At 37.0% G+C, this 16,611-nt stretch overlaps 3 protein-coding genes across 3 annotated transcripts; all 3 read left to right on the top strand.

The window, feature by feature from the left end:
• The first annotated feature begins 13 nt into the window (after positions 1–13).
• LOC147295117 (ran guanine nucleotide release factor, putative (Mog1/PsbP/DUF1795-like photosystem II reaction center PsbP family protein)) lies at positions 14–3,593 on the top strand. The gene is made up of 7 exons (XM_086233459.1): positions 14–231; positions 327–362; positions 475–612; positions 881–967; positions 1,909–1,956; positions 2,065–2,141; positions 2,990–3,593. The coding sequence occupies exons 1-7, from the start codon at positions 157–159 to the stop codon at positions 3,135–3,137; spliced, it is 609 nt and encodes a 202-aa protein (XP_086089585.1). The 5' UTR covers positions 14–156; the 3' UTR covers positions 3,138–3,593.
• A 6,993-nt stretch (positions 3,594–10,586) lies between these two features.
• Positions 10,587–13,066, top strand: LOC147295116 (transcription factor TCP15-like). The gene has a single exon (XM_086232257.1). It carries the CDS (start codon positions 10,803–10,805, stop codon positions 12,060–12,062), a length of 1,260 nt encoding a protein of 419 aa, XP_086088383.1. The 5' UTR covers positions 10,587–10,802; the 3' UTR covers positions 12,063–13,066.
• A 1,747-nt stretch (positions 13,067–14,813) lies between these two features.
• Positions 14,814–16,100, top strand: LOC147295115 (HVA22-like protein c). Its single transcript, XM_086233504.1, has 5 exons — positions 14,814–14,951; positions 15,161–15,187; positions 15,349–15,471; positions 15,583–15,829; positions 16,032–16,100. Exons 1-5 carry the CDS (start codon positions 14,896–14,898, stop codon positions 16,098–16,100), a joined length of 522 nt encoding a protein of 173 aa, XP_086089630.1. The 5' UTR covers positions 14,814–14,895.
• Positions 16,101–16,611: the final 511 nt, after the last annotated feature.

Genomic DNA, 16,611 nt, shown 5'->3' with positions numbered 1-16,611 from the left:
GGCTTATGAATTAAGCAGTCGTCAAATTCAAGCAACTGCAAATTCACGCAACTGCACGGTTATATATAGACAGCAGTTAGCGGAAGCAGAACCCACGAACTTCAGAAGCTTCCATAGCAGAAACGACGTCGCTGCTTGTCTCCGTGTTCTAATAAAATGACCCAAGATATCTATTCGGCGCGCCCTTTGTTCGGCGGTGCCATTTTTAGCACCTTCCCTGAGAGGTTTCAGGTTGGTTTTGCCTGTTTTTGCTTTCATCTTTGTGTTTCAAATTTTGGGTTTCTTCTGTTCAATGGCTTATGGGGTGGTGTCAAAATTGATTGTAGGATGTGAGCAACATTCGGCAAGTTCCTGATCACCAGGTTGGTTAATGGATGGTGGCTTAATGCCTTTAAACCTTATACTTGTTTCATGTTGTCTGTGTTAATGGGTTTCATGTTATTCAATGCTTGTTTTTTGGGTGGGTTTCTAAAGGAGGTGTTTGTGGATCCTGCACGGGATGAGAGCTTGATCTTTGAGCTATTGGAACTTAAGCATGAAGTTGCCGATAATGGAAGCGCTACCTGGTTTCTTCAAGACCTTGCCACTGAACAAGATGCTGACGGAAGCATGGTAATTCTTATCTTCTGTATCTTCTGTATTGTTTTATTCATACTATACCCAATTATTTGATTCATCAGTTTCTCAAGCACATTGTGAGTATGAGTTCCAATTGGAATGGGATATCTGTCGTTTTGCTCAATTTTATGCTCATCCATCTTTTCCATAGTAATTGCCAAATCGATATTGAAGGAGGGGGATGTTACTAATCCTCTTCCTTTGCAGCTGATTTATCTATTTAGCGGTTGTAATTAACATTTTCTTTCCCAATTATCATCAGGTGATTGAGCAGTCAGGAGTAGTTGAGGCCCCTGAATTATGTTTTAGGAACATACCTGCTGTGGTTACAACTGCAGTTGGCCAAATGGTATGCAATATAAGCTGCATTTTATTGCCAATTTTTTTACTTGCCTACGGGTTTGGCTTTTGCCTTTTTGCCCTGCTTTGTGTTGTCCATAGTATTGCAATTTTCTCGTTCGGAATATTTTTGGTGCTAAATCATTCTTAGATCTGATTGGCCTGGTCTGTTTTGTGTGATTATTTATGACAATCCATTTGTATTGAGTGTTACTTTATTACTATATGGTTCGCTGTCATGGCATCTTACTTCCACCCAGTGACTGATTGTTGGTTAGGATTTCAAAAGGGTTTCACAATAAGTACTTATCGGAATTGAAAATCTAAGTTCAGGGTTTCAACTGTAAAGAATAGTAAAAGCAAAAAAATATGCAAGTATGAAATTCATAGAAACACTTGTTTTAGCATTCACTCTCTGTATTGAATTTTGGAAGACGCATATATCTAATTATTCTTAGATTTTCCTTACTGCACCATTGTATTAGCTTTGTAGCACATCCTATTGTAGTTTTAAGTTTGTCCATGTAAATTTTGATAGTGAAGTTTCTCAGTATTGTAGAAGGAGTTGATGCTTATCTGTCAGCTCGTTTGATAAAGTAGCCTTAAAATTTGGCTATGTTTATGCCCGTGGTGTATGTTTAGGTAACATTCAATCCCCCACTCCCTCGGGATTGGATTTTTAAAGTAATAGTTATTTTTTGCAAATTACTGATGTTGGAAGCTTTTTTTTTTTTTTTTTTTGTTATTTTTAAAACTATTTAGGACATACAACAGCATTTTTTTTCTTGACTCTTGAACACTAATTCATGTTAGTTTAGTAACCTTATAAACAGCAGTACTTTTCTTGATTCTCTCTTCCTCCCTGCCTCCCCTCTTTGTGTGTATGTGTGTTTGCATGCCATCTGCTTTGGATCATATTTTGCATCTAAATTTTTTCACTCTTCAATATAGGCCATTTCCAAGGGCCGGCAAGGAAGGGAAGCACAAAATATTGTGAGGGTATGTTTTTTTCTTGTATTCTCCAGTGTACTAAGCTATTTCAGGATCCTCATTCAGGTTCATCTTGACACGTATGCTAACCAGGGTTTATTGTTTTGAGTCCTGCAGGTCTATGTGGCAAATCTGCGACTTAAGGAAGTTAATACAGATGTGCTAATTACTGCGTATGAGCCTATTCATATAAAGTAAGTATTAAGAGTGAGTTGCCACAATAATTTTATTTTTGCTAGTGACCAAAATATTTTCCAACTCCTTCCTCTGAATACAATAAAGAAATTGTCTCTTGGAAACAAGATAGTCATGAATTTTGTATGCTTACTGGCACAGAGGTTTTACCAGATTTTTACACAAGTATTTATGGAAAGATCTTGTAGAAGTGACTGTAGTATGCCTTCCTGAATACGTAGGGTGCTATCGTTGCTGATTGCACCATATCTAGTAGGAGGTAGTGCATGCCTTCTTATGTCTAGTTTCCATATTCTTTAATCAGCAGTTTGTTTTTTTGACTTCACGCAACTAAAAGGAAAAAAAGGGTACTATAGGATGATGGGCTTAGTTTGGGCTTAGTACTATAAAGTGAACATAAGCTTGTGTTACAAAAGATCCCACCCATTTAATCCCTTAACACCTTAAGGAATCGAGGTCCCAGGGAGTCTTCCCTGGGATCTTATTTAATATTTACTTTTATTCTTTGTAGTATCATAATTTGCTTGCCTGTAAGAAGTTTGGCTTAATTTGATCTCTATGAAAATCTCCTCGGGGAAAACAAAAAAGAAAAAAAGAAAAACTCTTGTGAGACTCTGCCACAAGCAAAATAATAGTGAATAGTTTCTCTCTTTTTATTTTATCCTTATCATAAATGATGGTGAAAAAGGAATATGGTTGCTATGGCTTTAAATTCTACTGTGGTTGAGTTCATTCAGATCAGGAAGAGAAAAATATGCATGTTAATACATGGGTTGTCTAATGGTGCAGATTATTTGAAAATTATGCATTCTATGACATTCATACGCATATGTTATTTTGGTTGCAGTCCTTTGAGTGAAAGTGCTAGCACAGTGGGGGCTGGTCTTGCTGTTCCTGCAGTGCAGTCTGGATATACGCCAGTGGCTGAAGTCTTTAAACTCGCTGTCTCTACCTTCAAAGTCAATAACTGGGATCTTTTTGGTTCTGTGGCCTGATATGTATTCGACTGATACGTACTCCACATTATTAGGCAGTCTTAAATCTCTTTGGTGTTCATACCTAGAAGGATTTTTTCAGAATAGGTGAAATCTTTTGTGTCCTATTTGCCTTCATTCAGGGATGTATGACGTTTGCAAATTAGCGTTTTCTGGTTGTGTACGTGTCAGTCTGTCAGACATGGTAAAATTAGCATCCAATTGTTAGATGTGCCAGTTTTTGACATTGTGGTAATTCCCTTTCACTTACTTCTACCTCCCTTCAGAATGGTTGCCTGTGCAAATAATAGGGAAGATAAGTTTTAAGAAAAGGCAGGACCTGTGCAATTTTTATGTAAATCTTTTAGGAAGTAAAGGGTCTCCCTCTCTCTCTCTAACAAAAAAAAGGGTCTCTCTCTCCCCCCAATAAAATGTAGTATGGCATATTGCAATAGAATTATAGAAGTATTTCTTTTATCATGGAGATTTATTTGACAGATAGGCTGCTATGGAAACCCACAAGTCCCCAACTCATCAGAACCCGATTCTCTCACTATCTACTGTCTACCTAACTAAAAAGATTCTCATACAAATCCAATAAGAAGAATAAACCAAGCCCATAATCTTCCTCAGTTTCAATTTCTCAGTTTTCTTTTTCAATCCTTGTATTAGTTTTTAGCAAGTTTTCAGTGAGTCATCATCTTCATCCAGATCCAATAAAAACTAAATGTACCGGTGGTCATTTCACACGCACATACGAGATTAATTTTTATATAATGAGTATATATTTTTTTTTATGTTTATTTTGCATCACGTAATCTAGCACATAATGTAAGAGAAAGACAAAAACAATATATACAGTTATACACTTGTAATAGGTAAAGACTTGTAAATTGTAATAGGTAAAGATTTTGGGATAGGAAAACTCACATTTATTGGAGTATCGTCCTAGATAAGAACAATGACGTCTCCCAATAGCATTATAAGGACCCCGTAATTTACACCATAGTCAATCACATGGCAGGCAACTGGTTTGAATTATGAACTTAGGGGGACCCAAAAACATACAATATGCACCGTGTTTTCATACTTACAGATTATGACTACTTGTTGAAATTATTGGTGGGCAATTCACATCAAATCATTGCCCAAATCTAGATATGATCGTTCCGACTATGACATACAAATATTCAATTTATAGGTTTCATATTATATTATCTAAACTAATAAACGAACCATAATAACTCTTTTCTTTTATAAAAAATAAAAAATAAAATCAGCTAATAAACGTCTAGTTGGAGGCTTGGAGCTTCATCGTCAACATTTCTTCAAGACTTGTAAATGGTAATGATTGAGGTGAGGGGATGTTAATACCAAATGGTGGAAGTTTGCGTATTGCGGGCCAGCCCAATCAAAGCCCAGCCCGATTGAAATACATTACATGTTGAGTCCAAAAAGACCAAGCAGGGAACAAAAGTCAAACATGAAGTGACCCAACTGCCACTACATTTTAAATCTATCTTTAATGTCAGTAACGAGCGGGAATAATAACTTCCCTAAATCTTGGGAGGAACCTAATGAGGGGTCAGGGGAGGAATAATTAGTTGAATTAAGATTGAATTTGTACTGTTGATTTTATAAAATTATGTATATTATACTTATTGATTAAATATAAAGTTAATACAATTTTATAAGCGAGATTAATGTACAAGTAGAGAAATTAACTGAGCTGGACTGGAGAAGGACATTCCATTAACTGAGCTGGACCGTGGAGCCCACTCCCTCTCTACCATTCGACCGCTGCAATTGACTTTGTCTGTAGTAGCTCGATCAGCTGTGTTTGTAATAATGTCAAATGTGTTGCGATTGCGAATGAACGAAAGCTTAATCGGATGGCAGTGTCTGTGTTAATCGATCACTTACTGATTGTTCATGTTTCAATTTTGACCTGCTACCTAACATAATTAAATTGGACACCTCACCAATCACTCCTCTGACAATGAAGACAAATTACTAGCCTTTATTGCATTCTCGTCCATTTTCGAACTTCAGCACCTCTAAATACTTAAACTCAAGATATATTTAATATAATTAAATAACGTATCAGCGAGGCTGTCCTCTTCATACTTGTCTTGACAAAGACCTCAAAATTATGAAAGGAGGAAGAAGAAACAAGAAAGCATATGAGAATGAGAGACCCATATATATATATATATCACAGTAGGCTTCTAGCTACAAGGTAACTAGGTAAGGTCACCGCAAAGTAATAAGAGCTTGGAATGATCGAGTCCAGTGACCCACAAATGCTTAAATGCATTGCTTTTTGTGCAGAGTACGGAACACACACTTGGATTCTTCACATTGGCTTAAAAGAGTACACTCATGATTATATTTCCCTTCTTATCCAACCAGCTGTCATTCAATTAGGACTGTGCATGCCAACCTGCCATTCTTTCCTAATTCTCAAATTCTTTTTTTAATCTAATATTCCGTTTGTATAATTCACTTCGGCACTGTACTGTATGCAGTCAGATTTAGTGACCCAAAATCTATAAAAATGAAAAAGATGAACCTCCATCTCATATTCAAAAATCATCACATACACATACAGTGTCTGCATGTTAGCATTTTCATATATAATTAATAATTCATTTATACATCAATATTATGAAAAATTATTGTATTTCATGATTACATACATATAACATCTTTTTGATATGATTAAATCTACATCCATAAGGTTGTGAGAATAATGTCATATGTGATGGTCACATGTAAAAATTCTTTCTAATTCGTCAAAAAAAAAAAACTGATGCGAGTAAGTTATGTACGTGTGTTTAGAAATCAATTGCTCGCCTGTATGGAAATAATTGAAACTTATTAATTAATGTAGTTCTGCATGAGCATGAACGACTAAGGTTAATTCAGGTTCTTTAAACAACATACATAAGGGCCATAAACATATATACATTTTCTAGTACCAAGGTCTCCTTAATTTATTGACTTTGAATTTTGGTTCCAAGGTAACAATATTAAAACTAGCTTCAATATGTTATAGATCGATGAATCGTAATTGAATTTGAAACTTTGAAAAAAAGGGACTGGCTTGGCCAAAAATAGGACGAAAATGATTTATTTATAGCTGGCCAACCACCAACATTCCGACAAATTTGTTTATATGATTGATTAGCCAATGTGGAGGGTAAGCCATCAACTCATCGATCACCGACATCATAGATAGGTAGCAAGGCACGTGGTTTCTTGGCAATCATTATCAAGTAATATTATTAATCCAATGGTCCATATATATAGATATTTATTTCCATATCCCTTATTCAAAGAGTAATTGGCTTCAAGCTTTGCGATGTTGGAGATAGAGCCACAATAGCATATCATATATGACTATGAGGGCCATATGGCTTGTTTATGGTGAGGCCAAGACCTGACCTAGCTTTCACCCTCTTCCTAGTTCTATATAAAGGGTTTCTTAATTATCAAGAGTTGTCCCCACTTCTAGTGCCGTGTTACTGTCACAAAAATTTTGGTGTTTATAATTAAGCACTATTCTATATCCAAATGCTTCTAAAATCATCACTGGTAATAGCTAGTCCAATTAGGGTTTTTGTGCAACGTGATTATGTACATACATGTATGGCATATATATGAGTGACATGAGCTAGTCACTATATAATAAGTTAATAACATGTCATTCTAGGTAATGAATCAATTTTAGTACAAATCAAATGAGACGTTTAATCGAAAGTCGAAGACAATGATATCTTAATTAGGAAGTGTCAATGTCGAGTGCCAACTGCTATTAGTGCCATTTGCATGTAAGATTTCTTTTCTGCATGCTGGCATGCAAATCGATTTATCATTAGTTAGGTATGTTGGTTGTTGAAACGTAATTGTTCCTAGTCATTGTATTGCAATATTATGTGTTTCTATTTCTGCCCTTTTTCTTTTCCTTTTGCGCCCTTTTACTTACACTAATTGACTCTTGAGCCTGTTAGACACATTGGGTGCGTACGTACGCCCCACATGTCCCTCTCTCTCTCTCTCTCTCTCTCTCTCTCTCTCTCTCTCTCTCTCTCTCTAGATAGAGATTCTCAGAGTTCTATAAAGTTCTCTAGATATATATCAACTATTTTACAACAGTTTTTTTTTTTTAACTGCTGAAAGGCAAGATTGTGTGGCTTTGGAATTTCATTAATTACATTAGATCATCTCCAATTATTTTCCTATGTATTTTTTCAATTAAATGATAAATTTGAGTGAAAATTTAAATTTAGAGATGGATACTCTAATGGTAAGGTTAAAGTTTTCCCCAAATCTTTTTGAAAATACCCATTTTATCTTTAAAATATCATTTATTTATTCCCTCCAAAATTTACTTACCTTCATAAATTTTCCCTCAAAAATCTTACACAACTTAATTGATTTGGGTACAATTTAGAAAAATTTCAAATTTAGATGGAGTTTGAGGAAGGATTGAGAGTGAGTTTTAAGTCATTTATCCCCAAATTTAAATTTGAGGAAAGATTTGAGAGATGATTGGACTTTGGTGTTCTTATTAATTAAAATCAGAGCACACGATTATTAATATTAATTGTTGCTTGCTATATGCATGGCTTATACAATGCATGCATGCTAAACTCTCACAAATGCCGTTTTGTATAAATTGTACGTAACCTATATATATATAGTTTCTTTCTTCTAAATAAGCTTTGTAACCTTGTTACTTGGTAGCAATGCAAAAAATTATTAATATTAGCTACTTATAAACAGCTTTATAATTTCTTTATAGAAAAAGCAAATTTTAGAATTTGAACTTTCAAAATCAAAGTCTGTCCTCATTGAGTTGAGGGATGAGGACCACATATATATATATCTTGCGCACAGTGGCTCACATGTCTAGGATAAAGGACCCAGAAAATGTTGGACTTTCACTTGATCATTTGAAAGGTAGAGACTTATTCATAAATTATTCATCATTTAAAAGACTTCAAATTTTCTTTTGGGTATGCATTTACTTGTAGAAGAACACAAATGGTGGGGAAAAAAAAAATCTAATTTTGACGGTGGTCGATTTCCAAGGGAATTTGAAGAAATTAGAGTCCCAAAGATGAAGAGGCTAAAGATCGAGCAATTAAAGATGCGAAGGCAAAATGCAATGATTACATGAATGCGATGGGAGCCACTTGATCATCTTTTTTTTTTTACCAATGAGACTCTAAATTTTTTTGATTTGGGAGATTGGGGCCCACCTCCGGCCTACACTGTCTTTATGGATTGAATGATAAAGAGCACCGCACGTGGAGTCTGAATCAAGGAACTGTCCAACCACAAGGACACTGAATTTATTTTTGCGTAAACAAAAATGAGAGAATTCCAAAATTACGAAGAAACCCTCTTCCATATGAAAGCAATAATTTGATGAGAAACTTCCATTTAGAGGTGGGTCGGGCCGATCGGAGTACAATACGGCACGACACGATTAAAATAGGCACGGCACATTACGATTAAATGGGCCGGGTCGGGTCGGGTCGAAGTTTTTAGCCCATTAGGCACGAGCACGACACGGGCCAAGTACGGCACGAGCACGAAATGGGTCCAAATTAGGCAAGACTATTTTAATATTGTTTTTTACATTTTTAGAGAACTTTTTAACAAAAATATTCAATTTTTATGTAAAATAATGTTAATATTTAATTATAAATAAATAAAAATCATAACATTAGTTTTATCACCATAAAAAAAATAAAAAATAAAAGTCTGTGGGCCGGCCCGTTTAAGGCACGGCACGAGCACGAATGGCCCGCGGGCCGTGGGCCGTGCCGGGCTTAGGTCTTAACTATATGGGTCGGCCCAAGCACAGCACGAAAGCACGATGGGCTCAACTTAAATGGGTCAGGCCGAGCCAGACCGGCCCGTTTGACACCTCTACTTCCATTTAAGTGTTTTAATTTAACAATTTACTGACTAAAGCCATATGACTTTTAAAATTATAACTAAAAATCAATAATATTGTAACTATTCCATATTACATATTAATATTGGTTCATTCGTTTTAATTTTTTTTACACATACAAGGTGCCGAGCCCTTGGCGGTCATTTTCGAGTGTTCGGCAGTGCATTTTACTTCTTTTCAAGCCCTGTTTGTCGACTTTATATTAGGTTTTAAAACCTAACATACAATCTCCACAAACCATATTTTATACCCTAGAAAGGTATGAGGTGAACTCGTACCCTATTCCCTCAAAAAATGAAAAAATAATGATATATTTCTTTGACAAGACAATGGTCAAAGGGCTTTATTTGGGAAAAAAAAAAGTCAAAAGGTTTTTTCTAAATAAAAAATGTTAGAAGGACTAAATTCTAATTTTTTCAAATTTGATTGATAAAAAATGAAGGCATAATTTCAATATATATACTTTACTATATAGGCAATTTCAATCAAGTTCATAACTTTTTATTTTTTTCAAGAGTGTACCTAAATTAAGATCTAATTTGAAAAATAAATGTCCACCAGTTAAGTGCCACATTTGTTGACTACTTTTGCTTATTGGACTTTTTAAATTATGTGGATTGCACATTTTCTCCACGTGGATTAATAGAGCCACGTAGATAACAAAATCATTCAAAAAAAATAAAAAAATAAATTAAAAGATTTCCAGCAGCCCCAAACCTTGACCTCATCCTTCTCCCTCTTCCTCCCCCTCCTTCTTCACCCACGTACACCCATATACCAATTTGGGAAGATTTAATAGTTTTGTGATTAATTCATTGCTCTTTGTGTTTTTGGAATTGAATTTGATATTTGGGTTGGATGTATTTCAAGCTTTATGTCAGATTCATATATTGTTCTTTGGGTCTTGGGTTTGAATTTGTGAGGTCAAGTTTAAACCCCTTGACAATAATAGATGTTGGTGGTATATTTGTAGATGTGTTGGTGTTATATTTATGGATGTGTGTGTTGTATATGAGAGAGTGACAGAGAAGACGAAGTAATAAGAGAAAGAAGCAAGGTGTGTGTGGGTACGTGAAGGAGAAGGAGGAAGAAGAAGAAATGAATGGTGGCCGGGGTTGTTGGGTATTTGCCGGAAGAAGAAGACGATGAAGAGTTTTGATTATTTTATTTAGTTTTCTAGAATTTGGGTGAAATTTGTGAGTTTTTTAATGATTTTGTTGTCCACGTGTTGAAACTTTGGCGGCCACATCATCAATAAAGTCTAGTCAGTAAAAGCAGGCTAAAACTTAAGTGACGAAGTCTATTTTTCAGTTTAAATATTAAATTGTGTGGTCATTTAAAATATTTTTTTATTTTTGGACCTGGTTAAAATGATATATATAATTAAGTGTCTATATTGAATTTATGTAAAAAAGAAAATTGGTTTTAATATTGATGGAGAGGGCAGCCCATATAATTCCCACTCATTATTTTTGTTGCTTAAAGCTTGCCCTCTTCCCTTAACCCTTATCCTTTCTTTTCTCTCTCACAGAAAAGAGAAAAAACAACTCAGCTGCTGAGCTGCCAGCTTAGGTTCCCATCTGAGAGAAATTCCATGCGAAAGAGAGACCCACTAGGCCACCACTAAGTGATAGAATTGAGGGTCAGCCACAGTTGTACTAGGAGAGAGAGCAAAAAGAAAAATATTAAAAAAAAATTAGTGAGTGAGTCCCCATATGATCATGGAAGCTGAAAATGGGATCCGCAGGCCTAATTTCCCATTACAATTTCTAGACAAAAAGGAAGAAGAAGCTTGCTCCAGTTCCGGTTACTCCTCTCAGGCCATAACCGGTGTCGGTGGTGACCCGAGTCCGAGTCCGAACAGGCCCATTGAAGAACCACCCAAGAAGCCCCCTCCCAAGAGGACCTCAACCAAAGACAGGCACACCAAGGTGGACGGCCGAGGCCGCCGGATCCGCATGCCCGCCACGTGCGCCGCTAGGGTTTTCCAGCTCACTCGAGAATTAGGGCACAAGTCCGACGGTGAGACCATCGAGTGGCTTCTCCAGCAGGCCGAGCCCGCCGTGATCGCCGCCACCGGCACCGGCACCATTCCCGCCAACTTCAGTTCCCTCAACATCTCGTTGAGGAGCTCCGGGTCCACCATGTCGGCGCCTTCGCACTTGATGAGGGCCGGTTACTTCAACCCCCAGCACAGCTTCGCAGCTGCCGCAGCCTCCTCCTCACAGTTGAGGACAAGGGCTGAGTGGGAGGGGATTACTACCATAATGGGGACTTGTTCTTCTTCTCCTAATTCTTCTGCTTCTCCTTCCTCGTCGTCCGCGTCTATGCTATTGAATTTCAATTCTGGTTATAATGCCATGTTGGACGCCAAGCAAGACTTGCGTCATCAGGCTGCTGCTGGGAATATTGATGACGTGGCCAAGGGTGAGGGCGGTGTGGCAAGAAAGCGAAGAGCCGAGCAAGATTTGTTACCAATGTCATCATCATCATCACAAAGTCAATATCATCAGTTAGGGAACTACATGTTGCAATCTAGTACGGGTCCGATTGTTCCGGCGAGTCAGAGTACAATTCCGGCCACAGTTTGGATGCTGCAGCCAAATCCTAGTAATCAAGGGATGATGATGAGTAGTGGTGGTCATGACCCCATGTGGACAATGAATCCCACTAATGTTGGTAACTCCAATATGTCTGGTAATACTGCTCATGGTGGCCTGCATTTTATGAATTTTGCTCCTCCTCCAATGGCGGCCATCTTGCCTGCCCAACAATTGGGTTCAGGAATTAGTACTGCTGCTGGTGACCGTGGAGGCGCAATTGCCGACACCCACTTGGGCGTGCTGGCCGCACTCAATGCGTATCGGCCAATCCTTAGTGGCGTTCCGATGGAGTCTCCGGGGAATGGGTCCCATCAACAACACCACAGGGCAGACCAGGAACATGATCATTCAAATGCTAGTAACCATTCCTAGGTCAACTACAAGAGTATGGCTTGTTTTTTTTGGGGGTTTTTTAGTTCCTACTTAATTTCTATGTGCATATATATGTTGATGATTTGCAACAGATTAAGGCGCAAGTTTGATTGCTTTGACTTCGAGTTTTATGCTCGATCTTAGTGTGAGCACTAGTGAGAAAATTCTAGGGTTTGAGAGGAAAATTGATTTTAATTAACAACGCGTGTTGGCTTGTGTGCTTTTACTATAGCTATTCGCCTATTAATTAGCTAGGTAGGGTGTTTCCGTTTCATGTGGGTTTGACACTGAACAATTAATTAATGAGTAGTACTAGCTACTTGATGGTTTTTACCAATACATAAGTAACATAACATGCAGTAGGATGCATATATGTATGCATTTCTCTCTTCATTCTCTCAGTCTTCACTAAAAACTTGAGGAAGTGACAGATGGAGTGACTGAAATTCATATTGCACGTACAAATTGATAAGAAAAAGAAAAATGAAAATTGTCCCATATATTCAATCCCATATACTGCTTGTCTAGCTTCTACTGGTGAGGCCGCTGCAGCGAGCGCAGTTGTGATGATTCATTCAGCTGGTACCCACTGGGCGGGCACTAATAGTATATACACAGAATGGAGATATTGGAGGAGCCCACGCATCTACGCATATTAAGTAAAATCAGGCTTTAAGGTGGCATCTCAGTGGCTCAGGTGGTTCATGATCAGACATTCAGACCCGGCCATATGTATTTTATGCCAGTGTGCAGTCGCTGACTGCATGCATTCCTGGCCTGCTCATCTTTCTATACACCTTGGACCTTCCTGGCTTGCCACCACGGAGAGATTGATGCTGGCCAGCTATGTATGTGCATGTTAAAGTGGCTACTGCACATACGTACATCCATCGATCACATACGCATTTGTTATAACATGTGCACCATTCATTACTCAATTATATATAGGACACTTGATATTGTTGCACTAGCTAGTGATCATCAATATTTAAGAATATTTAGGACATGGCCTGCTTAATTTGCTTATTCGTTTTGGCCAATGATCGAATATTGTTTGATTATATATTCTTCGAGCATCAATATGTATAATTAAATGTCTGCATATATATATATATATATTTAGTACGTTTGCAACTTGCAATTTTAAGCCCTATTTTAATCAATGTTTTATGCTGGATATATATATTAAGATATTCCAATTCCATTGTCTATATATATATATACTAATTAATATGCAAGTATTCATATTATATTCTGTGAAATTAATTTCTATTTCGTGTCTGTATTCTTAAACAACACGTACCCTTTTCTTTAGAAGAATGGGGGAGATTTTGCATGTGCACGTAAGGTAATTAGCTGCTATGCTTGTAATTTACAAATATTTTAATTAAATTGATTTGCACTCAGATAAATTTATGCCATAATTCCATTTCATAGCTAGCACAGCACTCCCTGCGCGCAGCTATAGTAAACTAAAACGAAGTGATCCAGGATAGCCATTTTGGCAATTGACAACCGAGATGGATATTTGAGCTAGATAGCTAGCTAGCAAGCAACTACATCGATCGATCTAACCCTAATATCTTGGTCAAAGGCAATTAATTGTAAACCTTATTTAATTGCCTAGGACAGGTCATGATCACTTTTGATCATCCCTTGCCAGTTGGCATTCATGAATCGAAATTAAGGAATCATGTTTGTTTCATTATTTGATCTCCTACTTCATCTGTTGTGTGGGTGAGTGGCAGATCGATCCAGTAGCCAACTAATTTTTAAGGTTTAGTTGGTGCTATCTACCATACATGCACATTAACCGGCCTGCTGTGATTTATGAGAATATATGTGGCATTAGCTAGCCATGGTGCATATATGAGACTTGAACATAGTATATATGTAGCAATAATTTGTCTGATACTTCAATATATATTCATACAGCATTGGTAGGTAAGACGACATTAATTGCATGCCCCGATATTATTGCTCTATGGGTAATGTTTTGGACAGATCAACAGGGGTTACACGTTCTGTAACTTGTACAATAGTACTAGTATGCTGCCTAGTTGTAAATAGCTAGCTAGGCTCTGCTGGAAAATCCGTAAAATTGCTCATTATTGGATCGACCATCCATTGAGATGCTACCTTTACTATGAATGTGTAAAAGCCTGGCCAGTGTTTTATAGAGGGTTTTTTTTTTTTTTTTTGGATCTCGGATCTCTTAATATTGAGAAGAGATGGTTAATTATAAGTAGAAGATTCATTTAAGTACTAAAATATGCATATGAAAGCGTTGATATTAATGTTTCATATCTGAAGTTAATCATTAATATTAAAAATAAAACTGAAGGAGGAGGTTCTTTCTATCTCTATTATAATCCTTTGTGTGGATACTCATAAAAGTTTTCACGCATTTCAGTCTACTGTAAATTTTCAAAAAAAGGAGTCCATTTGTGTTGGCGATCGTAAATATGCTAGGTCCGATCTCATCTTGCTTTCTCTGTTTCTTTTTATCTAGCTGGGCTCAACTTGGAGAAAAAAGAAAATGTTGGGCTCAAGCACTACTATCCAGCCCACACCAATCACGCTTCACTAAAACCACTCTTGTAATTTCCTTGTGTAAGAAAAAAAAATCGGTGCCTCTTTTCTTGTGTACGATTTGATTGATGCCCGCAAAATCAGCTTCCCTTTAGTACTTACTAACTTTTCCACGTTAATTTCTCTTTCTGGTTTGCTTTACAGGCAACTTTTTGAAACCCTGTCTCACTCTTTTAAGACCCAGATGAACCAGAAGCTATAACTCAACAAAGACAGCCATTGTATTACTATAGCAAGAGATATGGGTTCTGGGAATTTTCTCCAAGTTGTGGCTAACAACTTTGATGTCCTTGCTTTGTACGTCTCTCTCTAGCTAAATTCTAAAACTACATATGATATATATGCTCCATTTATCATAATTACTCATAATTCAGCACATGCATGAAATACAATTAATATACATACATGCATTGCATTACTACTGAGAGATTTTGGCATCAATTAATGTGCTTAATTGTTTTGGTCATTAATTTCTAAGTAAGCTTCTTTGTTTCTCATATCTGCAGGCCTCTTGTCACTCTAGTTTACCCCCTGTAAGTATATATGGTGTCACTCTGTGCCTTTTTCTTCAACACTAAATCAGATGTAATGTGTGAACATGCATGCATGTGCGCAGTCACCTATACATGTACTCTTCAGTAAGTTGAAATTTACAGTACGTGTTATATATATGCTTCTCATTGTTTTTTGACAGATATGCTTCGATCAAGGCAATAGAGACCAAGTCACGTACTGATGATCAACAATGGCTTACCTATTGGGTTCTGTATTCTTTGATAACACTCTTCGAGCTCACATTTGCCAAAGTCCTTGAATGGTGAGCTAGCCTAGCCAGCTCAATTACTGCTTTTTTCTTGTTACTACTTACTATATATGCTTTATTAGTACATTTTCAACTAAGTTTGTAACAATCGGTGTGTGCGCGCAGCTTCCCCATTTGGGCTTATGCCAAGTTGATTGTTACATGTTGGTTGGTGCTGCCACACTTCAATGGGGCAGCATATGTGTATCAGCGCTTTATTAGACCATACTATATGAACCCACAAACTGCTCATCAGATCTGGTATATTCCAAGAAAGAAGGACATCTTCAGAAAACCGGATGATGTTTTAACTGCTGCTGAAAAGTACATGGAAGAGCATGGGACAGAAGCATTTGAAAGGCTTATAAGCAAGGTATATTAATTCGTTTTCTTCTGCTTTTCTTGTATCTATATATATGTGTACATGCAGCCATACTTTCTCTTCTATATAATCCTAATATATCTGCTACAGGGTCTGTATTCTTGAGATCAACATCAACCAATTTATACCAATTTTTCGTATGCGTTTGGTGGCATATGTGATGTGAGGTTATATTTGTGTTTCTAATTTGCAGGCTGATAGAGAATCAAGAGCCAGGAGGAGCAACAATTACATGATCTTTGATGATGATTATATGTACTGATCGATGATCATTCGCAGTCTCTTTGTCTTGGTTAATAGTTATGGCCGGACTTATCGTTATGCTGTCCTCGATCCCCTCAACCCATTTGGTTTGCTTAAAATCATGAAATGAAATTGAGTGTGTGTTAACTTGGTTTTGCTTTTCCCTTTTGAGTTTATCGATCGGCTCCATCAGTGCTGCTGCTTCCATTTTCAAACACACTATACGTACAAACATCTCTTGCATCACAAATTCAGAATAAAAACAATTTCATGTTGATCAACGTGTGCAGCTTAACTCAGAGCTGAAACTCATTTAACAATTAATTAATGTAAAATCAACTTAATCATAATTCCGAATAATCGATCTACAACTGGCAACCCCAGTACAATTTAAACAAGATCGATCAATTAACCACCAAAACTTTTCTTGAATTCTTCACTGCATGTGGCAAATTAAAGCCATCTCTCTCTCTCTCTCTCTCTCTCTCTCTCTCTCTCTCTCTCTCTCTCTCTCTCTCAATAATGATTTC

Source organism: Dryas octopetala, chromosome 2 (assembly GCF_963921425.1).
Source record: "Dryas octopetala chromosome 2, drDryOcto1.1, whole genome shotgun sequence".
NCBI classification, from domain to species: Eukaryota; Viridiplantae; Streptophyta; class Magnoliopsida; order Rosales; family Rosaceae; genus Dryas; species Dryas octopetala.
Note: the sequence above shows the minus strand (reverse complement) of the source record. Positions and strands in the feature narration are given on the sequence as shown.

Coding starts and splice junctions, on each gene's coding strand:
- LOC147295117 (XM_086233459.1), top strand. CDS start 157: ATGACCCAAGATATCTATTCGGCGCGCCCTTTGTTCGGCGGTGCCATT. Junction 968..1,908: donor CAACTGCAGTTGGCCAAATG/GTATGCAATATA, acceptor TCTTCAATATAG/GCCATTTCCAAGGGCCGGCA. Junction 2,142..2,989: donor TATGAGCCTATTCATATAAA/GTAAGTATTAAG, acceptor TTTTGGTTGCAG/TCCTTTGAGTGAAAGTGCTA.
- LOC147295116 (XM_086232257.1), top strand. CDS start 10,803: ATGATCATGGAAGCTGAAAATGGGATCCGCAGGCCTAATTTCCCATTA.
- LOC147295115 (XM_086233504.1), top strand. CDS start 14,896: ATGGGTTCTGGGAATTTTCTCCAAGTTGTGGCTAACAACTTTGATGTC. Junction 15,472..15,582: donor TTTGCCAAAGTCCTTGAATG/GTGAGCTAGCCT, acceptor GTGTGCGCGCAG/CTTCCCCATTTGGGCTTATG. Junction 15,830..16,031: donor TTGAAAGGCTTATAAGCAAG/GTATATTAATTC, acceptor TCTAATTTGCAG/GCTGATAGAGAATCAAGAGC.